Source organism: Anser cygnoides, chromosome 2 (assembly GCF_040182565.1).
Source record: "Anser cygnoides isolate HZ-2024a breed goose chromosome 2, Taihu_goose_T2T_genome, whole genome shotgun sequence".
Classification (NCBI taxonomy): domain Eukaryota; kingdom Metazoa; phylum Chordata; class Aves; order Anseriformes; family Anatidae; genus Anser; species Anser cygnoides.
The window spans coordinates 20,086,034-20,113,229 of NC_089874.1; the positions used below are offsets into that span (position 1 = coordinate 20,086,034).

At 40.7% G+C, this 27,196-nt stretch overlaps 1 protein-coding gene across 6 annotated transcripts in view; it reads right to left on the bottom strand.

The window, feature by feature from the left end:
- The window catches only part of MLLT10 (MLLT10 histone lysine methyltransferase DOT1L cofactor), a 129,679-nt gene that overhangs the window by 98,147 nt on the left and 4,336 nt on the right, over nucleotides 1–27,196 (bottom strand). The window contains exons 1-4 of one of the 6 annotated variants that reach the window (XM_048061732.2): nucleotides 22,356–22,534; nucleotides 21,660–21,828; nucleotides 17,871–17,950; nucleotides 3,297–3,351 (exon numbers count right to left, since the gene is read on the bottom strand). In XM_048061732.2, the coding sequence (XP_047917689.2) occupies nucleotides 3,297–3,351; nucleotides 17,871–17,950; nucleotides 21,660–21,828; nucleotides 22,356–22,394 (343 nt within the window). In that variant the 5' untranslated portion in view covers nucleotides 22,395–22,534. Of the gene's footprint in view, nucleotides 1–3,296; nucleotides 3,352–17,870; nucleotides 17,951–21,659; nucleotides 22,074–22,355; nucleotides 22,535–27,196 lie in introns of those variants that run through there. The other 5 variants (XM_048061730.2, XM_048061731.2, XM_066991621.1 and 2 more) reach the window with 5 other exon arrangements.

Genomic DNA, 27,196 nt, shown 5'->3' on the forward strand with positions numbered 1-27,196 from the left:
CCCCATCAGTCTGGGGCCCTCCATCTTGAAAAGGAGACCGAAGTAGAACATGACAAAGGTCTGTAAAACCACAAGCCATACTGAAAAGGTGAACATAAAATAACTAGTCTTTGTCATTTCCTTTGACTTAGCAACTGCCAAGTGGCATCAAATGAAAGTGTGATTTAGTGGACTCAAAACAAACTGATATAAAACTTTTACAAATTGTACAGATCAGCATGTACAAATGCCTCGCCATGCAACCAGCCTTACAGACATTAAAACTTTGTACAGAAGCCTACAAATTAACTGTGTGATGGGCTTTTTTTCTATTAAAACACAAAACCACCATCACTGAGTCCAAAAGTACCAAAACATACATACCTGTAGGCTGGTAATTTATTCTGAGACAGCATAAAAGAACTTGCCCAAGAAGTTCATACTGATAAAGAGAGCGGGCCAATGTTTGGCCTCCATAACAGGATCCCCTTCTTTTTATATCCCATACTGACACTTTCAAGTTCTGTAGGAGACGTGTGACAGAGCTGCTCCAAGAATGCTGCCTTTATCCTATCACTGAAAACTCTAATTCCTTAATTACCGTAAGTGACACTGGAAAACCCAACATTACCCCCTTGGCAACTGTACCAATAAGCATAACTAAGGAATAGAAGATGTCTCTGAACAGAAATATCAAACCTAAAAAGCAAATTTAAAGGACAACTTATCTCCAAAAAGTCAAATAAGCTGTAACAGAAGAGTAAAAGGAGGGGGAGAGGGAGGAAGAACATGCACAAAAGAACCTCACATGACATAGGGAAGGAAAGGGGAGAAGAAGGAAAAAATAAAAAGCCAAACACCGTCACTGTTTCCTAGTCGGTAATACCTGAAAACAACAGAAGTTTGATTTCTAGACTACTTTGCCATCTTTGCCATATGCATGTTATAGTGCCCCGGAGCTCTGAAAGGCAAGGTAACACCACTGCACACAAGCGGTCCTGGTTAGCTGCAGGTTAGGCTGCTTCCAGATACAGCTGACTTCAGACAGCTTTAGGCTGCTGCTAAAAGAACAGTCCTGGCCATTCCCTGGTATCAGCATTAAGCACGGTCAGCTGGATCAGGAAAGGTCCAAAATGAACCCAGGGGGAAAATAAAGTGATTTTTAAATACCAATGCAATCAAAGGATGAGGGAGCAATGCATAGCAAGGACCCTACCTGCAACAACAGCGTCTTACCGCAGGTTAAGAAAGTCATGGAACTCTACAGTAAAAGCTCGTTAGACAAAAAACATTAAGATTCTTAACGTAAAAGAAAATGCAGTATCTTGAACACCTAAACAAAGCATTTCTTCGTATTAGTAAGAAGCACATATCCAGAAGACTGCTTCAAAATACATACATACATATATATATATGCACACATATATATATACACACACACGAGCAGCAGACCATGTATGAGTTACCTGAATATTCAAATCAAAAACTGCATTGGTTTTCTGGCCAACAGCATAAAAAAAATCAACTATTATCCTACTGTAAAAATAATTTTAACCTGACAAGCCCATGATATGACCTTCTACAATATTACCTTAAGTCTTAAACTGTTTTGGCACAATCTTTTACGAGGCAACACTTCCAAGGGAAAGCTTCAGATTAACAGTGTAGGTTTCTGAAATACAACACTGCTCGGAGTTCATTTTTTCCAAGGTTCACATCCTTCCATAAAGCCGTTACTTAAAGGACACTTGGTCCATAAAGTAGGATTTGCTGCATTCAACACCATCTATTGCTAAGGAAGAGTTGTTTCCAAAAAGTAAAACATAAATTCTCAAGATTTCTCTGCTATGAACTTTGCACTGATGAAAATAGCTGGCCATGAAAATTAGAGTAGGGACAACACTGTTTGCACAATGTAACATCTTTGCTATTTAAATAATTTCAATCATATGTAGTCATTCACTTTCAGACAAATTCATCATTACAAGGAACATAGCTGCAAGAGAGAATCAATAGGATGCTGGGATATTTGATGCACACTGTCAAAATATGCTCTCAAGACTTTTTAGAAAAGAAAAAATAAAATTACCATACAGAATAGCAAGACATTCCCAAACACTACTTTAAGTATAAAGCCAGAAAACACTTCGGTTGCCATTTCTGAAGAAATTAATTCCACACTGCCAGGTATCAACTTGCCTGAGAGAGGAAGAACAGTTCTGAGGCTAAAGTATGGACTGGCACTTCAGATGGTAGTTTTTAATTTTCACTGACACCCAGACTTAATACAATCTCCCAACACTCACAAATGACGCTACGTTCACTAATATGTTCTAGATAAGCAGACACTAGAAGGCTGAATACTAGAACATATACTGCACATTACAGTCAAAGCACACAAAAGGGAAAGGGTAGACCAGCCTGAATGCAAGCAGGCGCCGTGCTCATGCAACTCAACTGCAACTAAGCTGAAGGTTAAAAAAAATTAGGTAGAATACTATGTATGCAGCATAAAATCTCCAGAACACAATTAACACAGCCTGTCCAAATGAAATCCAGAATCCTGATCATCCTTTCTCCTCTCACATGAGAAAGACGTCAGTATCAAAATGACTAGATTATTTATAAATAGGGGATGCACAACAATTTAGAGGCATCTCATGAAGACAGAAAAAGGCATTCCAGAAGTGACTGGTAAATTAACTGAAAGATTTCATTTACACCACCCAGCTATTAGCAAAAATCTAACCAAGCCAGAATATTCAGCGGAGACTTCTTTTAGCAGTTCTACTCAGCAGATGCAGAATTGATGATACCCTGAATGACACAATTAGAAAGATGCAAGGGACAGGTAATCACTACTGCAACTTTTCAGCTCTAACTTCTTTGTTACAGAACCTATTGGTAAGCCAAGCATGAAAGAGCTATCCTTTGAAAAAGCACCAGTGCGTTCAGTCAGGGCTAGACAAAAATCCACTTTCCCCCATGAACAGCTTCTGTGAGTGTTGAAACTCCAACTAAATCCACAAAATGTATCCATTTCCCCCATAAAATCTTGTGTTAAAATGCAGTTTCTCTTTTGTGTAACTTTTATCTAAAAGTAAAATTAAGAATAATGATCCATGTTCTCAAAGAAATTCATCCTAAGCTGGACAACTAAAGGTTACTGTGAAATAGTTCTCTTTCCAAACCAGCCAGTGTGATAAACCAATTGCTCACTTTCATTTGTTTTGAGAATCCCTACATATTCTTTGCACAGTCTTATTTCCCTCGCATAAAATAAGAGACTTCACAAAAAAAATAAGAATAAAACTTACCCCCATTATCTGTTCTCTTTAAAGCACCATCCTTATGAGGGCATAATTCACATCTCTAGGAAAAAAAGCAAAAATAAAATAAAAAAATGGAATGATCATAGAAGCATTACAAAAGAAACCACACAAATCAAATCCGTTAGGTGTCATTAAAAAAGTAACCATTCTTTAAAAGCGAATGGGTAATTTTCCCTTAACCCTTACTTCAGTATTATTAGTCTGTCACGAAGCCTTCTCCTTCAGATCTTAAAACCCCAATGTGTTTAAGCTATTCACTGTTCTACCTCCAAGTTTTAATTCCTGGATTCCACACCCTGGCATTCTGGAGACGAGTCTCCAAGAACACCAGCATGGGGTAGACTCCCTCGATAAGAACTTGGGCCCAGTCCAAAGACTCCCTACTGTACTGCTCTCTCCTGGGATCTCTCTATTCACCAAGATGGTCAATCACAAAGCTGTGCCATGAATATAATTAGTACAAGTGCACATACTACGGCTGGCTTCACAGTCCCTGCTGACTCTCACTTATTCTGACAAAACAAAAACAATTTTGCTTTCTGGTTCATGAAAAGGAGGTCGCAAGTTGACTCATCCCTGAAATTCCCAATTCGCACGTCTTGAAACACGCAGTTTGACATCCTATTCTTCTGACACACACCAGGATAACAGCAGCACAACCCTTCTGCTACAGCTGCTTCTATCAACTTCCTAATACCAAGTGTATCTCTAAGTGTCCCAGAGAAGCATGAATCAATTCCAAATCAGTTCAGAGATGACAGAAATGGAACAGGTTTGATACACATTCAGCTGGTCCAAATGATGGGCAAAGGAACACCGCTACACAAGAACCTACACCCAGACATCATTACAGCCTTTACGTATTCCCAAATGAGAGGCAACTCCAAGCACGCCAATCTAACAAGTTTTTTAAGAAACTGAGGAACAGTCAGCCCTTCAGATGCAAACTTAATGCTGCATCCTTCAAACGGAGAGGGACATCGGGCATCAGTACAGATCTCTGCGCTCCCTGAGCAGCACAATTCTCCATTATCAGCCGACTGGGAAGTCAGCAGATAAGGGAGCCTACGATGCTCCAAGTGCCTCCGAAACAGACTGCCCCAACTTACTGGAGGAATGAGAAATTCCATTCCTGAAACTCATACGCATGAAGAGTACCTTCAGGACTACCTATTCCTCCTAACCTATAACAAAACTGGTATTAGCAGCAAAGAGGCTTTCATGAAGGGTAGAATTGAAAAGTTTGTGAATTATTTTTGCTGAATACATTGGTATAGACATATGCACAGGAGAAAAAGAGAATCTGCGGGATTCCTGCTTTTTGTCTCTTGCTTCGCTTATCCCTCCCTCACATTGACCCAATAAAATGATAAGCAACATTACAACAACATTACAAGGCAGAATTAAGCCTACAGTGAAATTTAGAGGTCAAAGTGTTTGAAAACTTCTGAACCATTTTCTCACTGCCTGCAGACTCAGAGCACTATACCATTATCTTTTGAAGTCAAGGCTTTTTTTATCCAAGTCAGGACTCTCTTGCCACTGAAATGAACTATCAGTTCATTGTAAACAAAACCTTACACATCCAGTACTCGGGCTGTATCTTCAGCTCTCCAAACACTAAATGCAAGCAGTTGAGAGACACTCGGTAACACAGCAGGTTAACTTTAATGAATTCCCCATACACCAGATCAGATTCTCCGCCTGGTGTATAGTGACAGTGCCCGTGGAGTAGTCTGTTCCCATCCCAAAGCTGTGAGCTGGCAGCTTAAGGCCCGTGAGCTGAGCTGATGTATCCAGCACAGAGACGAGGGAAACACAGTCTTGCCCCACCTCTGCAAGCCTGTGGAAGTTTGTCATACATTTTCACCAGTGGCAAAACCAGTTTAGGAGGTTCTCCTCTCCTTCACTTCACCACTCCCTCGTTAATTTCTCCTTCCACCACCCCCGCAGCTGCTAACCCAGCCATCTGTAAGGCTGCCACTTAAACCAGCGGAATGGAGTGAAGTAACCCATTTCTCTTTAACGCTTTTAATCCAGGTCCTATCTCTGACGGAATTTACAGCCCAACCCAACAATCAGCTATGCTGGCAAAAACTGAAGGCAGGGAGCTGCAGCATTAATGAGCAAGGAACAAACGGCCTGAGCAAACTTCACTGCAGAATGAAAAATTAGAAATAATCACAGGACACTGAGTGACAAGGAACTGAACCAATCCTTTGTGCGTAAGAGTTGAGCATGTTCCATTCAGTCTCTTCAGAGCTCAGCTTCAAGCTGATTTATTTTTGTCTCCTACCCCCATAGGGCTCAGGTCCATTAGGCCTCCCCTCACTACTCCTCTACAGCCCCGGCTGCGCGGAGAAGATTTAAGATATGAGACAGAAAACTGAAGTGCAGGAGGGAGCTTTGACAACAGAAGAAAATTTGAGCTTTGGGAGCTCTGCAGAGCACCTTCTCACGGGCACGGAGCTGTATGCCTGCACTCAGCTCTCATGGAGCTGGGGACCCCTGCAGAGATACCTGAACTGAAGATAGGCAGCACCTAAGTGCTGTGAGTCCTGGCTACAACCTACAACAGAGTAACGTCATGGTAATCTGAGGTACCACAGTGACCCTTGGCCCTTTTCCCTCTGGGTTATGAATCTAACTCGTTCCCCGCCTACACACACTCAGCTCCTGCTACCCGTTCTGCTCTCTCCGTTTTCAACAGGCACCACCCAGTAAAGCCAGCAGTTTTGCCACGTGGACGTGATGTGCCTCATCCCTGCCTATTCGAGCCAAATAACTAAGTTGGTGGATGATTTTTGCATTATATTTGAACTAACATTTTATTACTAGCTCTAAAAATCTTACTGCAATGCATCACTTTAGAAAAGTGATTAGTTTCAGCTGACAATTTGTAAAGTGACAAAAAACTTGTGTACCTTCAAAACGCTTAAATGCATGTTGTTATAAAAGATTCTGCAGGAGAAAGGAAATAAAGCAGCATCCATATACACGCAGCCCACAAGTCCAGTTACTTGTAATTCCTTATCTGAAAGTCCAAGCAGCATCTCCTTCTTCCAGTTAATTTATGGACAAATCTTAGCATTTAAGTGAACAACAGCTGAACCCCTCTGCTAAATGCCATACCCCATATAACTCATACGGGGGAACAAAGCTTCTATCTGTGCAACAGTTGAACAAAGGGTTCTGTAGGGATGGTCGCATGATCGGTAATATTCACATGCAGACAATGCCTGGGCTCTCTTCTCCAGCTGTAGGCCATAAGTCTTAGCCATGACAGAGGATTTGGAGATTTATTGTCTAAGCATTCAAAAACTGGGGGGGAAGGGAGGGACGACACGACACGTAAAATGAACATGGCACGTTCGTGCCCAGCAAGAGCAGGGCAAACTCCTATCAACTACTTAGATAAACAGCATCAGGTGAGACTGTGCGTGTGTAAATACCAAGAAGGCTGACTGCGATCCAAGGGAATAACCACATCCTTTGCCGTGTGGAAGGGCACTGATCCTGCAGCATGGAAGGGCACAAGCACGTGATGAGCACATGTGGTGCTGTAGGCACAGACAAATGAATTAAATCTGAGGGAGGAGTGTGGAAAAAATTCCAATACTGGCTCTCAGAATGTAACGTGGACGTCTCATTTTTGCAAGGCTTTGGTAGAACAGGCTAAGTTCATGGATAAAGCTTCCGTCCAAGCATAACTCAGGTGAACTCACAGCAGGAATTGCTTGGGACTGCGAGGTCTCCTGTAGAGTAGTAAAGTGAAACCAGTCTCCAAGATCTGTATCTGGAACTGTCTGACAGTGCAACTGTCACAACTCACTTTAGAACCACATAAATAGCAAGTTAATTGAGCGAAGGAAGACTAGCCCTGTAACCTTAGCACCCAGATGAACTGACACTGTCTGGATCTGAAGAAAAACCCACTGACTCCTGTGGGGTTCAATCTCAAAAGTCACCCAGCAGAAACCTAAAGTGCTGAAAATCATGGAAGGCCCATGGAGAAGTGGAATAAAAAAAGTAAAAATAATCAAGAAAAAAAACAGTAAAATAAAGAGAATAAAGAATGAAGGCTAAAGAACTAAAGACTGAAAGACCAAAATAAGACAAGCAAAGCAAGAGTTAAATAGACTCATCTTCCTATACTGAATTATGATATACATTACAATTTGGCTCTACCACATCAGGGCCCCAAGTTTTCCCCCCCATTTTAGATAAATGCACCTTTTCATTTTAACCAGGATTAACAACTAACTAAACCAGCAGTAGATATTACACAAGTCTAATTACTGGATTATTGGCCTTTCTTATTAAGCCTTTTTGGTTAATCTATCTCCACTGATTTTTCAATTAGAAAAGGAGAAAAGACAGAGAAACTGATTTAATCCAACAGCCGAGATTATTCATGTCAAAATGAAGAGAAAGAGACACTTATGCAGTAGGTAGGGTAGGTAAATAAGAACAAGACTATACAAGCAGAAGGGAAGACGAGAAGAGTCTTAGGAATACAGCCTTGTTCTCCCCTCGGGGTTCTCCAAATTTGGAGCAAGTTTCGTAATTTGGAGAGATCCATTTTAGACTGTACCTTGTTCTAAGAAAACAGAACCTGAAAAATCCTTATGCAAGTTCTCTGCTGAGCTGTGATCCGAGTTGGGCCAATGGAGCCATTCACCTGCGTAATGACCGTCCAACCAAGCCAAGTCCTGCAGGCCTGACTCCCTGCGTTACAGTGATGCAATAAATTGGGTGTCTCAATGTGACCTGTTAACCTAAATAACCCAAAAACATCTACAGCAGCTCAAAGAGACCACGGTTCCTAGCTGCTAGCTGAGAAATGAGGCTGCAGTTCCAGCTGACTTTAATTCAGCCTCACTGGAAGCTAACATAATTGCTGACTGCTGCCAGAAGATCACTGGCCATCTCCTGCTGTGTACTTTCTACTGCCTCCCTTGCTCTGGGAAGAGCAATCATTTGACCATATGGAAATCCTGATCAGCAAGCTAAAAATAAAATACTCCTCCCTTCTCCCCCCCCCCGTTTTCAGCCAGACCACTTCTCTGAGCCATCTCTCCGTACGGCCATATGACCACCTCCATCAGATAAAGAACCTAACAGGAACACCCGTAGGGAGCAGGACGAGAATTCAGCCACCCCATAGTAATACAGACACATTTCTTAGGCAATTGTTTTTTCCCTGACACTCGTATATTCCAGGTTTTTGAACAGGCATCAGCCATGTGTGTAGACTGCTTACAAGCTTATTTTCCATCCCAAGCTGTACTGTACCCAGCACGACAGCTACGTTTCTAGGATAGTTTTCATCCCAAGGATGTTTTGATGACAGAATTACTGTTTTACAGTGCTTGACAATGACAAACAAGATTTAACTGAAAGGAAACCTTTTAAAGAGACTGCAACACATCACCCTTAAAGTTACAACACAATGCCTTATGAAATACACTGCTAAATAGCGTTACACCAAATTGGTATCCCAGTTCTTGAAACCCTGCATTTAATCACATCAGCCCTTTCCTTGACAGGAGTTAAAACTTGACATACAAACCATTTTATTCTGCCGCTCCTGTTAATCATTACTCAGCTGACTTTAAGTCCATTTGCTTTTGATGCAAGTTTTAGTTCGCGTTTTTAGTGAAAACAGACCCTGCACGCACAAACTCATGACTTTCTTAAACTTAGCCTAGGAGACAGCTGCCAGGCAGAAATCATTTTTTATGCTTTACTTCTGAATCTGCTTCAAAATCCATCTATTTTAAATCGCTGGGTATTCCCACCTGTATCTAACTGCGCTAACTCAAGACACTCCCCCAAAGCACAGGGATGGACTTACAAAGGTAAACCAAAGCAGCCGATCAGAAAGTTAGTTTCTAATCAGGGGCTTTCTAACTGGCAGCCCCCAATGCTCTCAGCAACCTCAGTCTCCCACTTATCAGTAGCTGTGGGGGCCTTCAGCACAGCTGATTGTGTCCAGGTACTCATCCCCCAAGTTCTGTGGCGCAGCTTAACCTAGCACCACCAGTAGTCCATCCCATTTTGTCTCAGCCCAAGTGTGTTAGAAGGAGAAAACACAGAAGTCATCTCTGATACTCTTTATCATGCATAAGAGGATCTTTCCCAACCCTACAGGCCTTGAATATGCTATTTAGTATTAGACACTGCTACTTCAAGTAATAGAGAGCATCTTAATACGGGTTAAGAAACTGGTTTAGAAGGGTAAAAACATCCACATGGGTAGTCCCTGCAGTTAATGTATACCAATATGGTGCTGGCAGACGCATACCCATTTTTTTGCCCAAAAAAATTCTGAAAAAAAAAAATGGTATCTAGAAAACTTTTCTGGATACAAAGTTAATCATACATCCTATCTGAAGTTTGAGGCTTGCCAATGCTGCTACATTAATTCTACCCACATGTAACTGAAGTTGAATTCCTTCCTTCCCTTTTTTGATGAAAAATTATCTTCTAAGCCAGAAACATTTTTGCTGTGTATTTTCCTTCTCCCCTAAATGGTATGAAATTAGTATCTCTTCCTCTCCAAACAGAGGAAGAAGCCTTACATTTTCTCAACTTCCTTTTATGCTTTTATTTCCACATCCCTCCTCTCCCTAATGTTTTGGCCCATTTCTTTGACAGAAAAAAATGGTATTAAAAATGCATTGAAATGAAAACAATGAACGTAAGAAAAACTGTAGATTCTACCTATTAAAAAAGAAGTTTGGGAGTACTTTTAGTGATTAGGTTGTTAGATTCAGGCAGATACGGGACTGAACAGCCAATGTAAACATGGCTTCCCCTATATACAGATATCATACTCTGGGAAGACTTGCATAAAAATATAATCATTGAACAACAGACAACAACAAAAAATTGCAGAGTGGGGCATACCAATATACTGGAAATTTAGATCTTGGCATATATTCTATCAACAGATGAGAATTCACAGGCGGTTCGTACAAAAACAGACCCAGCAACAGGATGTACACCAGACTGACCATGTCTACATCTGCTGGCAATAACTTACCCCAGCCCTCAGAACCCAGTGACATTTCATTTTTCCATTCACCTCCTCAAACTATCTCGTGTGACGCAAAACCGATACTGCCAACATAGAAGGACTAGCCAGAGAAGATCAACCTTGCAGCCCTTGAAACCTCCAGAAAATCCCTCAAAATTCACAAGCATTCCCAGGGGCTACTGAAATTACTGACCCTTCATTCACACCAAACTCAGGCTACCTGTTCATATCAAATCCTTTTACTCTGATATTTTACTAAGATTTTATTTGATTTTTCCTTAAAACCAGTTAGATACTTTCAAACTTCCCATTAGAGATTAATTCTGATTTTTCAAGCCCTTGCCTATTATTCCTTACTGAAGTCACCATTTCCATTTTTCACTTGTTCAATAGAGCAAAAAGGATTAATTATACATAACTTCTTTTCCAAAAGCTTCTGTTGGAATATAGAGCCCAGCCAATACTGATATCTAGATACTAGATAGCCTATAGTGTTATCTACATAACACACAATATCTGTAATATCCATGTAAAGTATCTGACTGCTGTGTTATCAAATCCACATTTCCTTATTTATCAGCTCCTAAACTACAGCTTGCTAGCAAGATACCTTATCAGTAGTATTTCGGAATTATGACCTTATTCATAAATACACAAAATGCTCACCTTCCATATTTTGATCCAAATGGCTCTACAAACAACAGCTTGTAACAATTACCTGTAGTTAGCTACTTGCTGACTTTTGCTACACAATTTTTCCAAACAAGAAACCCAAAAAGAAGCAAAACTACTGAAGTTGCAGCATTTCTAACCTACGATTTATGCTAGGCTCCAGTACTTATAAGCCACAGTAAAGAACCAACAGGAATCAAAAGATCTTCTGCCACCATGGGGAGAGCATTCCCGAATCCCCAACTGGCTGACACCACTAATAGAGCAAACGAACGCATGCTGTCAGTACTTCTCTTCCAAAGTGCTATGTTCTGCAACTTGACAACTTAAGAAATTAAGTCATCTCCCTCTTCAAATAATCATTTCTTGATGCTGACAAATTTGCCAAATCTCTGCCCCATCTCTATTCAGTCATCTGTCCCAGGAGGAGAGAACTTTTTTTTTTTTTAAGCAGACAGTTGACAGGTAAAAGAAAAACAGACTGACTACCTGAAGCATTTTGGGCTTTATACCTGGATAAATTACAGAGACTCGACCTAGTTCTCTTTATCAAGGCATCAGCTAAAGATATATGCAGATTCAGTTAGCTCTGTCAAAAACATCTAGTACAGGCAATAAATTTACAGAATATGACAAGAAGATTAGAGGCACTCAACATGCAAATCAGCATTCTTCCAAGGCCATCCAGGCAGTACCTACTACAGAGGACATGTAGGCATACTTTCACTCAGCCCACGTAAGGTAACGAGAAGAGAGGTGGTAACATGCAGAGCAATCCAACAGCAGTGATGACACACTGCTCCAACTTCACAAGTGCAAAGCCATGAACTTCCCACTACAGATTTAAGACCGGCAAGTCCTGACACGCTGCAGGCATCCAACTATAAGCATACGCAAAATTTAAAATTAACACACTCATCTTCAATGGAAAGCATCAGAAAGCCAGGAGAGAGACCCATCACGTTTGGCTGGATTTCCAACCAGTCACCCCAGCTTTTGCTACCAGGCTAAAAGTATCCCAACTAAACCAAGAGCTGAAGGACAGAGTATGAGACAGTTTGCTGGAGTGTCCTTCTGTAATATAATACAGCTGTAATACTGTGTAATACTGCCTTTACACTACGTTTTTTTTTTAAGCCTGAACAGCATACATATCCACGTTTAGCTTAACGTAAGTACAAAGTACTGTAGAGGTACGGTGCTCATTTTGGTAAACTGCAACTAACCAAAGCCAAAAAAAAAGCAGAATTTCTCCTTCAAATAAGTTGATGAACTTAGCTGTTTATTTAGTAACCAAGTAGCACGTATGCATACAAGCAGAGAAAAATGGAGCACGAAAAAAGCAGCACAAACAGAAATCTCAGTAATATTCTCGTTTCTACATGCGCGGCACGCAATACAGTGCACAAGGTTCAGTTCACCAGTTAGTGGGAAGCACACAGAAACTATATTCCATTTCTGTAGCACCTTCTGCCACCTGTACTACCAGCTGCTGACCAGCTACTGCACGACCCCAACCAATTCAGTCATCTTTTGAGTCACAGTGCAACGAAGTTAAAGGTCTACCATCATTACTTACACGAAAATCATCCGAACGTGAAAAATGATTTTCTCCTACTCAGGAAATGCAAAGCAAACAGCAGTCACTGGTCTACCAGACAAAAACCACACATCTCTCAGTCCACAGGATCGCAGACTGAAAGCAGAAGCTTCACATGATATGCCTACGTATCTTCAGACAGACCTTTTATTCCAGTTAGCCAGCTATGAACAAACATTCACTGACTTCTAGACTGCACAGCCATTCATAGAAGACAAGGCAGGGCTGTTTTTCTTCTTTTGGGGTGGCAGGAAGGAAGGGGAAGCATGGGGATATCATTAATAAGTAGCAGTTTCCCGTAATTAAAAAAAAAAAAAAATCTCCTGGCAATTTGTATTTTACAGTCACTTCTCTTATTTAGAAGATTACTATTCTACTGTAGAAATAAAATTATTTCAAATAAATCTATTTAATACAAATAAATGTATTTTTTTCTGTTTTTTCTAAAGCAACTTTTCTACTACTACAGTACTCTTGAAAGTAATTGTAATAATATCCTTATAAAAGATGTCCTCTAAAGAAAATTATGGATACACATATGTATTCATTTCAGAATTTCTTTAAGAATTATTTCAAGAGGTATCTTCAAAAAGAACACATAGTAAATTAATCCTGAAATGAGCTATTTGGACAATATTTGAAAGTGAAGGAAAAAAGAAAGCAGCAAGTTATTACTATCCATTTTCTTCTTCCAAAATTTAGTTCCCCTCTATTGAGACCATATTCACCAACGTGCATTTTAGTTTTCAGATAGACGTTTAATAACCACACCAAAACTGACTCTAAGTGCAGACACAGAGAACCCATTCCCCTGGAGGCAACCTGCTGAGGCAGAGCTGTCAGAGCTCTGATCACAAACCTATTTACATATCCATCCAAAGTCTGCATTCCTATTTCCTCCTCCTTTGCCTCTTCCTGCCTAGGCAAAATGCAATCAATACTACAAGCATGGTTATTTTATATTACATAAATGCTGGGGGAAGTGGGGCTGAACTATGGACACATCATACAACTCTTACATGAGCAGTTCTTCAATAATGAACTTGTGGACGCATGTGATGAAAACTTTAAAAAAAATAAGGGGGGGGAATCTGGAGAGGAGAGCTACAACCATTGTTATATTACAGATTTACAAAAAATTATCCTCAAGCATTCTGACTGTGGATCATCTGTGTAGCAGATGCAGGCACAGCTCAGGTCTGGCAGGATTTAGTAGCAGAAACCTATGACTACAGCAGCACAACGTACCTGAACCGGCTTTGGAGGTAAACAGTATAGCTGTGTTTCCCCAGCTCGGACTCCTTAACTATTAAATATGGTATGACCTACACTGCCTCTGCACGCAGCCTTTCTGTCTCTGCACCAAATTTTAAAGAATACACGTGCGAGTGCAGGGACTGCAGTAACCCTAGACGCATCTGAGCTCCAGATGAGCAATACTCAAACGTGGCCAGCTCCACAGGGAGTCACAGCTCCCACACCACATTCCCAGGACCAAAATCCAGGTGGCTCATTAGGCCAGCTGTAGTGTCACGCAACGTGAGGATTCAGTTCTAGGCCAGTACTGCGCTCAACTTCACAAGCCATCAAAAAAGAGCAACACAGAGATGCCAAGTGGAAAAAACACTATCTTTACCAAGTCTGAGCAATTTCTACCAACCAGCTCCAAACTTCCTTCCAGACCCAACACCATGCTCGTAATACGCATATTCCAGCGAGCCAGACCAACGTCACGTTAACTCGCGCGCAATGCCGTAAGCAATCTGACCTCCCACGTACACGTTGAGCTGTGCTGGAGGTGGAGCTGAACTTCAGACTTTTGAGGAAGTTTTACTGAGATCTCTTTGTCTCTCTGATTCATGTTGGATTCACAAGGATCCGTGCAGCTAATAAGCCTGAGCGGACGGAAACTAACTGCGAGTGTCAGATGTCTCTGTGCTGCCTGGTATCTCAATCACATGGATTACTCCAGCTCCCTCATGACAAGCATGAGGAAGAGTAGCTCGTAGTAAAACAAACACACTGTCTATTTATATCCCACTGAATACTATAATTAAATCATTCTTAAAAGATCATCAAGAAAAATGCTTTGCTCAAAACAGGATGACGCGGGAAAAGAGGTTTTCTGAACAACAGTGGTGCTACAATTCCTAAATTTAGCTTCTTTAGGATACTGAATAGCAGTACTGTCTGGCCTGAGCAACATACACACAACATTCAACTTCCCAAGCCAGGACCCAAAGCCTGTAACATACTACTTCATACATATACATTCTCACATGGACCCTAATATTATTTTTTCCTACATCAACACGTATCTCCCCTGTTTTTTGATTCAGAAGTTCAGGTGCATCTGAAGACATCAAAAGGCCCCCACTACGCAGTGTTGTAACAGCTAATGCTGACACCAGCAGAGCTCACTGCTGTTACCCCCCATTTTGAAGAGATTTATGTTCCATGCTCACCATGAGACATACAAGATAAACTAGCTAACTTAGGGAAAATTAAGATTTTTTTAAAACAAGAATTAAAAAGCAAACAAAAAACTTACACAGCAATTTAAGAAAATGCATATTCAGATTACATCCTTCTACTTGTTACACACTACACATGCAAGACTATGATTTTTAAGTCAAATAATTACTAGACACCTCAAAGCATCCCTTAACCAAACAGTTCACATTTACAAAAATCGGTTCCTCTCACACACACAAAAATATGACGCCACTAGAGCTATGACATAGTCTGGCTTGTCGGGCACAGAACTATGCTTTCAAACTAGTAGCTCACCATTCAAAACCCATGCTGGCTACTATCTCACTACCAAAAGTGCAGAAGTCAATCAGCCAGGAGGCCTGCATGGACTACAGATCAGCCACAGCTCCACTGACCAGCAGCGTGCACCAGCTTAGCTGCAGGACGCCAAAGAGAACAGAACAGCAGAGAGTAACAACTGAAAGTATCTGGGAGGCTGACTTCTGATCTGCTGTTACATAAAGTTCTCTGGTGATCCAGCTACTTGAGTCACATGGTCCTGACCTAGCCTGTCTCATTCAGTGACTAAAGCAAGGCTAACTTTAGTGCAAGCATCGAACCTTTGTCTCTCATCCGATGGATTTATTTGCCCAGTAACTGCAGTTTAAAAATAACTAACTAACAAAACAAAAATATTCTGAGCACATCAGCATGGAAAAATTCACTTTGAGTGCAAGACTTCGCAGGTCTTTTTGAAGATTAAAAGTAAGTAGAAGCACGTGCATGTTCAATGTGATGCAATTCATTTAATTCTGGTTTTGTTTCTAGACAAAAATGCCACCAGAAAAACTAAGCTTCAGCCTCCTGTACTGATGATTGGATTGATGGGTTGCTTGTCTAAGTGTGGTACAACCTGTGCATCTGATAAACTGATTACAATAGAGTTCCAGCTTTCCCACTGGAATCAGACCGCCAGTTTCTGTATGTTAAGGGCTTCTTCAAGACACCTCAGAGACAGCCACCACGTTTGTAACTCACTAACATGCATGCAGTTGTTAAGACTTCAGCTACTACCGATCTGCTCTACCTCATGGGGTCATTTAAGAACTCATTTATATTACAAATAGAAGGAAAGACTTTTTGCTTCTTTAAAAAAAAAAATCAGTAATCAAGTTCTTGAACTATACCATAAACAGATGTCTTACTAGGTGGAAACAAGAATAGAATACGCTGGGCAGAGAACTGAGTTAAGTTGATCACTATTCTTCATTGATTTCAGGAAGCAGTGTTAACACCTGTCAAAGCTATTCTCTTTGGTAAACTCAATATATTATCAGAAATGCAGTGATACACTGTTTATTTTAGAAGGCAGTGCAGTTCTCCTTCGTAACTTGTGTGAGGAGAAGCCAGGAACAGCTATATCCTAAATCTTGATGAGAATTCCCTATCACGAACCAGAAAAACCCTCCTTTGACAATCTTTTTCCTTCTACAATTTTCCTTTGTTGTCAAACTACATATATATATATACTACATATATATATATAAAATTCAGCAACATTAAAAAACCTTCCTCCTAAAACCTTACATTGTTGATGATCTTCCCAGGAAAAGAAAGAAGTGACCTTTCCTTAGAAAGGGTAGTGGTTTTGATTTTCTGTTGACAAATATTTGGAGAGCACATTGACTCCAATTTGTTCTTACTCCCAACAACAGATCTGCTCTGGAACGAGTAAAAAAGGCTAGGTTTCTAGAGCATTATGAAAATATAAATCATGAGCTGGGAAAAAAGTAGAGGAACGAGAGAGATCCTTCAGCCCTATGCCAAAAATTCACAACCTGGGAGGTCATCCTACAATTTTTATAGTACTTTATATTGGAAATGGGAATAGGTACAGCAAAAAGCTCATGTAAACACGCTGCCAGTCACTGATATAACTAAAAATTTGGTGTTGGGCTCTTCATTTGTCTTTAGATATGAAAGTCAAAAATAATTTACACTGCCCCAAGATACCGCACCATCTTCTTTCCTATTTTTTCATGAAAATTTTGTTTTCAGAGGTAAAACAACAGCTTAGTCTTTCTAAAGAAACTCATTTCATCTTTTGCTGGAAGACAAACAAACAACAAAAAAAGAGTAATAGTGACAAGCATGATTCTCTTTTTCTAAGAATGCCTGATATCATGCAGCTTGAGCTCATAAAATACAAGTCAAAAAAAAAAACAGTAGAACTGCATGTAATCAAGAAAAAAAGGGGGTTTCTTTTGCTCAGAAGGATTATCTGAATCCCCGTTACTTACCATTAATAAATAAGTAAATAGGAAAACAGGAAGAAAATGTTTCCTTGATTAGAAGTATCACATGACAACGGTCAATTCAAAGTAAGCATTAGATTCTGCAATTAAGAACACCCCTATCGATTAAGTGTTCCTAGACTGAATCTTTCAATTAGCAATCTGAAGTTGTTGTAAAAGAAAATTGGACAAGAGTTCTATTTCCTCCCCGTGTCTAATTATAAAAGTATTAAACAGACAAAAATACACAAAACCCACACCATAGGTAAGAAAATAATCTTTGAAACAGTTGTTTGAAGAAAAATATCTGTCAGAATAGTTAGTTATATAGTTCCACTCAAAAAAAGGTCTTTTTGAATAGCATCTAGATGGAATTATGACAGGAAACTAAGCTGTTTTCTACTATTACTGGGATACTTGGGCAAACATCCACACAGTCATTATAACCAGCATTACTTAAAAAACAAAGCACATACCACTCTGGCTGCTCTTTCCTGAGATTCACACTTTCTGCAAAACCAAGGTCCAGTGGGTACTTGAACAATTCCATAGCAAGCTGTTTTGAACAAGATACAATATTTCAGCAAATGTAAGCAGCACTACAGTACAACTAATACTAAGCTTTTTTGTAACATTCGTATTAATAGATCTCACATTAATAAGTCAAGTTCACATCTATGCATCACACATGATATCCTACCATGATGGTACTAGAAATAAAGTACAACCTTCCACTTCAATTTATGCAAAATATTAGTTATGATTAAATAATAAAAATATTAGGTAGGCTGAAGAGTAATATAATCATTCAAAAGCAGTAAGGTTTTACATGAATATGTTTTGCTATTTATTTACCTGCCAAACAGGTAAAACACTTTACAGCAACAAACATCAGCCATTTGTAGTAAAGTTTTGGTTTTTTGTTTTTTGGTTTTTGTTTTTTTTTAAAACAGAAAAGTAAAAGCAACTAACACATTGGAGTTTGTCATAACACATTCATTCGTCTGCTTAGTTACAATCAAGTTTTCATACTCATATTTAAGTAGGGAATCCATAATAAACTTAACCAAGATTAAAAGTTGGGGGGTTTTGCCCTGAAAATTCACATGAAGCTTTAAATAAAAACTAAACTCAGCATCAGGGTTAACACTGATTACATATAACTAGGCTACAACATCAACCCTTAGGAGAGAGATTTTTTTGAGACACGCAAATTTCTCTGCAAGACTATCATCAATGTCTTCACAGTACGTAAAAACAGGAGTTTGATAAGAAATTCAACCGAGTTTATCAATTTGGCAATACTGTTTATCTTTGAAACACAGTTTGAAACTTCAAGAATGGCTGATGGAGTAAAAAAATTTTAAGATTTGCTCATAGCACTTGTGTTCTTATACCCTCATGGGTTTAATGACTAATAACAATTAACAAAGCCAAAAATTTTCCTCAAAAATAATCCTGAATCTGTCATTATGTTTTTAGTATCTCAATTACCAATGACCATATTTTATTTAAATAAAAAATTGGTTAGTGTATAACTAAAAAAAAAAATCCAGATCTAGTAAGTTAAAAGTTCTGAGAAAATCTGAGACTATATTGGTATCTTCTAGTAGATATCCCAAAATATTGTTGGTTTTGTGCTAGCCTATACCAAAAAAGGAAAAGAAAAGAACAAGCAATGCAGTAGTAGCATATAAAACATCTGGCCAATGCACCTTTCCTTCTACAAGGAAACATCAATGAAATTATTTCCTATTATATGCATACATGCAGTCATATTAAGAGCAGTTGTCAGGTTTTCAAATACGTTATCCAAGTACTGACAGACCAAACCATCTTGATAACCCCTTTCCACTGTACAATAAAGTTCTTTAACATGAGAGAAAACATCTTGTTTTAGTTGCGTTTCTATTAGCAACAGATGGGAAGGGGGGAATTCTGAATTCCTCCAGAAATTAAGTGGGAGACTTTAAATGTGCAATCACACATTTAAATTACCAGAAGACAGGGCAGAATGAGAAACTAATTTCAGAATGCGACTCAGAGACAGAGCTGGCAATTAGATCCGAAGGCAACACAAGTTGGGCAAAGACCAAGGCTGAGGTACTCTTTTATCTGCAAATGGAACAGAGAATATATAGAGCCTAAAAAAACACCCACCAAAGGTTTGTGCTCTGATATCGTTTACCGAGTTCCGTGACTTCCTTTGGTTTCATACTTGTACTACTATGCAAAGCTTCTTTAAACACATTAAGGAACATTGTACTCCACAACTTGCCAATGACTTAATGCTGGAAAAAGCGATTCCTCTGAACTAACTGAAAATAATAATTAAAAAAATTCAGTTCAGAAAGTCTTGTGGAGAATACTTACGCCTGAATTTCAAAGGAGGACTACCAGCTTTAATCTTGACAATAACTACTTTGAATACAGAAAGGCTACAACAAGAAAATTTAGAGTGGACATGTTTCTTCTACCATCTTCAGTGACACATGAAATTCAAGATGTAAAACATTACCGATACAGTAAGACAAAACATACAGTTTTCTTTCTCTTAAGGCCTCTACAACAGCATCTGGATTTAGAAGCAGTACTTTGCACGCTTCCATATTCAAATTCAGATTTGGACCTGAACTTACAGAAGTGCAATATTCTTGTACCCAACTTCCTTAATTCTCTCCCTATATGAGGAATACTTCCCAAAACAGACTTCTCTTGTTACCGCTATTTCAGCTCCACGAGTATGCGAGCACCCAACTGCTGCTATCATCAAATTTGTTCACTGAAACCATTAGTGAGGCTCTAGATGCAAAGGAAGATGCCGAAGATAATGCAAAAATAATAGGTGGCTCAGGTATGACTTCTGGAAGTATTCGTGTTTTAGTGTTCTTTTTCACGATCCTAGGGTTCCACGAAAGCAGAGATAACTTGCTGGTTAACGTTATTCAGCTCTTAAGACAATACAATACTAATTCAAAACCAGGCTAATTTCACAGATCTTCTCAGCTCCTCTCTGACCTAACTCCAGCATCACCAATAACTGAATTCTTCTTCACATCTTCTTTAATTATTAGTACTTCTCAGTCTACAAACGAGCATATACGTGTAAAAAACATGTGCCATGTCATCTTCACCAAAACGTATATTGTAAGACCAAGTATGAGAGAGACATTAAAAGTATTTTCACATGCACTAGCCATTCAGACTAATAAACTGGATTTAGGATTTTACCTCTCCTCCAATTTGTTTACCATCTAGAAGGAGTCAAAGAACCAACCACGGAGTTCATATGACTGCTTGGTAGTTGATACCATTTTATTCCTTGTTTCTGCTACGCATAAAGCAAAAGTCATCACAACTTCCTTTCTTACAACGTAAGCAGCAGAATCCAGTCCCTCCCTCTGTTCTCAAAAGAAGGGTCAACCCACTGACAGAAACAAAACAATCACACATACAGGGAACATGCCAGCTCTTGAGCTGAGCTGGAAACCAACCAACCAGCCTCTACTAATCCAAACAAATCCCTCATCAGCCGTTCGGAGCGGCACCCTCCTCCTGCAGAACCACAACAGGAAGTCTCCTCATCTACCAGGCACCAGCAGCCAAATGACATTCAAGGAAAGGCAGGCAGGGGAAGCGAGCACATGACAGCTAAGTCTTCCCTACACGCTGCTGCCTCCCGGTCCTACGCCCTCCTCACCTACTGGCTGCCCCTCGAGTAATTTTTTCTAACTTGGAAAAGGCAGGGACGACAGGAATTGAGCGCAGTAAGAAAGAAATACAGCAACAACTGCCAGAACGGAGATTAGCAGGAAGTTCTGCAAAAAAGGAAAGGAGTTTTCTGAAGTCTTTGGACTGCTGTAGCTGGGATTGTTAACAGGGTGCAAAGGAGGAAGCATAATAAACACAGAAAAGGTACGAGGGGAGGAAGAGGGGGGAAAATGGAAGTCCTGCTCTTCCTTTCTAGTAGTCATAATACAGGAAGTCACAGTGTAGGAAGTCTCTCATGAGGGAAAAGCCAGGCAGGCTGGAAGGCCACAAGATGACAGGAAGGGTTAGCCCGGAGAGCACGCGGCCCTAGAGGGGGCCGAAGGGGCTCCGCGGGTGACAAGAAGGGCCTCGGGGGTGTGGAGGGGGGTGAAGGAAGGGGAAAGGGGGGGCTGGGAGGGAGCTAGGCCCGAGGGGAGAGGGCCGGGAGCGTGAGGAAGGAAGGAAGGCGCGAGGCCGGAGGCACCCCCGCCGGCGGCCTGCCCCCGCGCACTCACCTTGATGCACTGCGACATTGCAGCCGTGCCCGTCGCAGTAGACGAGCGGGTTCTCGGCCCAGCCCCTCTCGTCGGAGCACACGCAGCACCCGCCGATCATCTCCTTCATGCTACTGGAGAACTCGCCCTCCAGTGACACCGGCAGCAGCAGGGGCTCGCTGGAGACCATCTGCGGGTCAAACACACCGCCGTCAGCACCCCGCACACGCGCTTCGCCCCCTGCCTGACCAACCCCCCCCCCTTCTCCCCCGGCGCCGCCTCCCCTCAGTCGCTCAGCCGCCGCCGCCGCCTCCACGGCGGGGACGCGGGGCCCATGACCGCCGCCTCACGGCCTCCGCTCGCCCCCGGCCGGGCTGCGTCAGGCGGCGGCGGGCGGCGAGGGGCAGCCCGGAGGCGGCGGCGGCGGCGGCGGCGCGCTGCGGAGCGGGCGGGCGGGCAGGGCCGCGGCGCAGGCGCAGTGCGGGGCCCTGCGGGGAAGGCCCGGGCCTGCGGGCCTCCTCCCGGCCGATGGCTGCCGGGCCGCCCGCGGCACGGGCGCGGCCCCCTCGGCCCCTCACCGCCGCCCCCCACCGGCTCCGAGCGCCGCGCACACGGCGGCCCGGCGGGGCCCGCCCGGACACCTGATGGCCCGGCCCGGCACGGCCCGCCCGTGTCCCCCCCCCACACACACACACACGCCCCGGCTCGTCCACCCACCTCGGCGTGCTGCCACTCGGCGTCCCCCGGGCGAGCCATGGCGGCGCCGCCGGGCCGGGCCCCGCAACCCCTCGGCGCGGCTCGGGACGGCCCGCGCGGAGCCGCCCGCCCTGCCCTGCCTAGCCCGGGCCTGTTGCTGCCCCCCTCCCCGCCGTGTGGGCTGGGGGAGGTGGCAGACATGCGCCCCGCTCCCACCCGCGATGTCACTCTGCTCATGCCCCCTTCAGGAGGACTGGAGGACTCGCCCCCATTCCCGCCCTCCCCTCCACCGCAGCCCGCAGAAATCGTTTTTTTACTGTCTTGTTTATTTTCCCCCCGACGTGGCTCGCAGGGCTAATGCGTTCCCGCTGCCAACTTTTATCGTCCTGTTTATGTCCCCTCGGCGGGCCTGCAGGACTCACGCGCCCTCCGCTCCCCCTGCCCCTCGCCTCAACTTCTGCTGCCCTGCTCATTTTCCCTCCGATGGGGCTGCAGCAGGAACGCGTTATTAAATCCCGCTCTTCTTCCTTCCCCCCCAGGAAAAACCCGCGTGGGTGCAGCAACGCGTGGCCGCCCCCGCCCCAGCAGTGAAAGTGGTGCGGGAGGGCAGGCACACGAGCGGGGAGGCCGCAGGCACACACAAAAGCAAACAGCTCCCAAACCCAGCTGTTCCCTGCTCCCACCCGGAGCTGGACGCTCCGCTCTGGAAGCTGGCGTGGGTTTCGTGCCTGTTTGGGGGCGTCGGGTTGTTTGTTTGTTTGTTTGTTTATTCATTTTACATAGAACAATTCTAATTCTGTTGTCTCTTGTAATTAAAGAATAATAATAATAATAAAAAAAAAAAAACAGCAAATCTGGCAGAGCTGAGGTGGTCAGAGAGGAAAATCTCAAGCCGTTCAATTCTCCATTGTAAGCAGGTATGCCTATAGCAGAAGGAACTAATTGTGGCGATTGTTAGGAGCTCGCAGAAATTAAATGCAGCCTTGCAAAATTCTGCTCACTCGCTTGCCCCGGGGCCAGTTATTTATTTATTTATTTATTTATTTATTTATTTATTTATTTATTTATTTATTTATTTGTTGGGCGAGGAAGATCTCAGTGATTTATCTTACCATGCTAAAAGGCGGACGAGCAGAATGTGTGCGTGGACTGTGTATTTTTGGTGATGATTTTGCAAGGCCGGCATAGTTGATGCAGTATCTGTGCAAATCACTACGTTCCCGGACGTGCGGCTACCTAGACCTCTATATACACATGCAGGGCTGGTTGTATTTTCTACATTGTTAACTAAGAAAACATCTGCACTTGTGTACAGGAGTACGAAGAAAAACTACATGTAAGGGAGAGGTGGGATGTGCACAACTCTCTACCCTCTAGAGACATCTTAGTCTGCGAGTTTGTATGCAGGGTATCTTACATCAAGCTCTTTTCTCTTCTCTCCTTGAAAGTTTTGAGTGAAATTATATAGCTAGGAGAAGAACGGAGGGCAAGGGAAAACAGGAATGATGGAGGTAGCTTCCTATATGAAGGGCCCAACCAAATACGTGAATAACAGCCATTTTGGACACATTCTAACCATTTCTCTGTAAATGTATTTTCTAATATCTCTGGCAGTTTAGAAATTTTTAAGGCACATGTAAAAAAAATATAAATGGGGGGAGGGATTGGAACTTAGTATGTTTCAGTTTGTATAAAATAATTCAGTTATTGCTCTCAAAACAACCCTACCCCACACTAGAATGTTCTATCTCAACAGTGAAGAATACAAATTTGAACATAAACTATTTATATGATAAAACATACTTACAACACTATTTTTATTACTTTTAAAGCTTGTTAAGAATACCCTGAAAATTGCAGGTGCAAGCAATTACTTTGTAAGGAAATAAAGCAATTAATATATCCTAGTGTTTTAAAAAACGCAAATTATTTGGAGCTGATAGATACAGTGTCCCAGCCCTTCTTCATTCTTGTCAAGAAAATGACATCTAATTTAAAAAGCATTCTCAATGATTCTGTTAACCCTGACAAGAAAAAAAAAATCATGGTACAGCAGCAAATCTGTCCTTTATTTCCCTGACAGGTAAATTAAAATAAATATCCTTTTAAAATGAAAATATATTAAGTATATTTTAATTTGTTGGATGAATTTACACATATAGTAAGCTTGTATCGTAACAAACAATTGTAAATTTTTTTCCCGTTTTTTTTTTTTTAATTCATTGAGAAGGTCTTCATGCAATATCTTCTCTGAAAAGCAACTAGTACAATTCCCAGGTCTTTTTTTTTTTTTTCATGTTAGCAATTCTGAAGCTCAATTTTAAATTTTATAAAGAAACATCACCAAAGAAAAAATTAATCACTTTGCAACAACTTGATTAAAGCCGCACCGAGGCAACAAGAACGTATTCATGATAAACCTACTGTGTGGTTTTCAAATAAAAATACTCTAATCTCACACCATGTAACATCAGCTCAGTAGTGAACATCCTGAAATTTTGCTTTGGTCAAAATTCAGTCAAGCCTAATACATTCAATTATTTAATAAAACATTTTTTTTGTATTTTTTTATGGATTTCTGTTTAATTATTTCAATACAAAGAATGTACATGGACTGAAAGAAACTCCATGACTACCACCTTATGGTACTGTGTAATATTTGATGGAAAAATTTAGATAACCTCTTGATAGTTCTGTAAAACAATCATTTAGAGGAGACCTTTGAAATGCAAAATAGGAAAAGAAATGCATTACCACTAAATACTGCAAACGCTAAGCCTGTAACAGCTATGGAATCAGAACATAAAATCTTGTAGCATATATGTTCTTATGATTGTAGTATTTAATAAGCATTGACATGACACAGAAGGCCAATTTTCTTTTTGAAAAAAAGAAGCCTGTCCTTCTTATAGTGATATATAAGAGATTAAAATAATTAGAGAGGAATATAATTCAGTGAGTAAGAATGAATAATTTCATTGTTAATCTAAATGCAAGGAGAAAATCCAATTGTCTTAAAAGAAATCTACAAAACCTAAGAGCAAAAGAAGTTTGATTATAAAAATCATGCAACAAGATTATATGTATTCATATTTTTTTAGATACTTTTTCAAACAGAATGAATGCACGAGTGAGTGAAAATTACGCTATCCAAATGCAAACAGTTTTAAAGAGTTTAAGGGATCCCTGAAGAAAATATTAACATACTTTACTGCATAGCATTTTAGCTTCATTAGCAAAAATAAAGAGGTATTCACCTTAATTTTTTACTACCAACTGATCAGTTCCAACAATAATGCTAAGATTGGAATACTTGCTTTAAATTCCACTATTTTTTTTCCTATAATGTGCAAAATCACCATAAGTTTGGTGAATAAAACAAAGCACCAAACAAGAAAAAGTCTTTCATTTACAAAACCACATTATCAGTTGGATATAATCATCAGAGGAGTCTTCCAGGAATAACAACAACAACAACAACAACGCATAGATTTTACATTGAATGCATACTATATTAGAAAACATGAACTGACATTGGAGTTGGAATTGTAGAGTGGGAAAACTCGCTTCTTTACAGCAAGTTCTTTAAAGCAATTTTCTCACAGCAATTTTTACTTCTTTTTCAGTTTGGGTCTTTGTTGAGAAAGCTTTGATCTTTACCTATGAGCAAAAGGATACATGCTGCACAGCTAAACATGCAACTGAGGCCGGGCAAATTGCAGTAACCGAGCAATTCTCAATATGTAGAATAATATATCTCCTGTTTATCTATTTAAAATAGATTGATGTTTGTCTGCCTTTTGTTTCTGTGGGTTTAAATCATTAACAGTCTTCACTGAAATACATTCTAATCGTGGGCATTTGCTTCATTCCCGGGAAGGCAGTAGCAAAATGGTCACTTTACACAAAATAGAATGCGACTCTTGTGTGTTGACCTTTGCACGTAGTGTGTTTTAAATGACAGTCCGCCTTGGATCCAACAAATTATTTCTATCCATGTTCAATTTTGAAGGATATAGCATGTCTACAGAACCTGTATTAAAAATGTTAATGCATCTTTACATGCTTACTCTCAAATTATACTAAGTAAAGTTTTCTTTTCCCTTCTATTCTCTAACATAACAGCCAAATCTGTATTTAATACTTATCCAAGTGCAATTTACTGAATAATTAAAATGTTTTTAACATTTAAGGTGCAGTCACTTCTTCACTGGGAGTTTGCATGTTATATATTTACACGCTATGCAAGTACAGGTAGTAGCATCAAAGGTCACGTCAGTGCATCTCCTGGACACCATGCCTCTTCATATGTTGTGCTCTTTTCTTTTGTGTGAACATAATTACAAATTTTGTAATTCCTTAGAGTGCAAAGAAAGGGGGAAGTAATTTCACCAACTATTGTATTCATTTTCTTGTTTTTAATTGTATTATCACCTTTGGAGACTTTGGTAAATTCCACTTAACTAGCAGCAATGGATAAAATTGGTGGTTTTCAAGTACTGCTTCTGTTACTAATGTTGGCATTTAAATGTTAATTTCAGACTGAGGTTTACAGTAAACACGAACCAAGGGATTTTCTTTGAATGAACAATCTCAACCAAAATTCTAAATAAGGGATCCTAGCACAGGATATCTTTAAGCACAGTGATTATTTCCTTTTAAAAGACTTAACATTCCCTAAGTGATAGAAGTTAAAAGATTTAAATGTGACAGTTAATTTATAATTCTCTACATTAAAAAGGCATTTAAATGTTAACCACATTTTTATGTGAGTCAAGTCAAAGTAATGATAATTACAGTACGATACAAAAGAACCTGAAATAAACTTCTAGCAAACCATATTGAATATTAATGTTTTATTA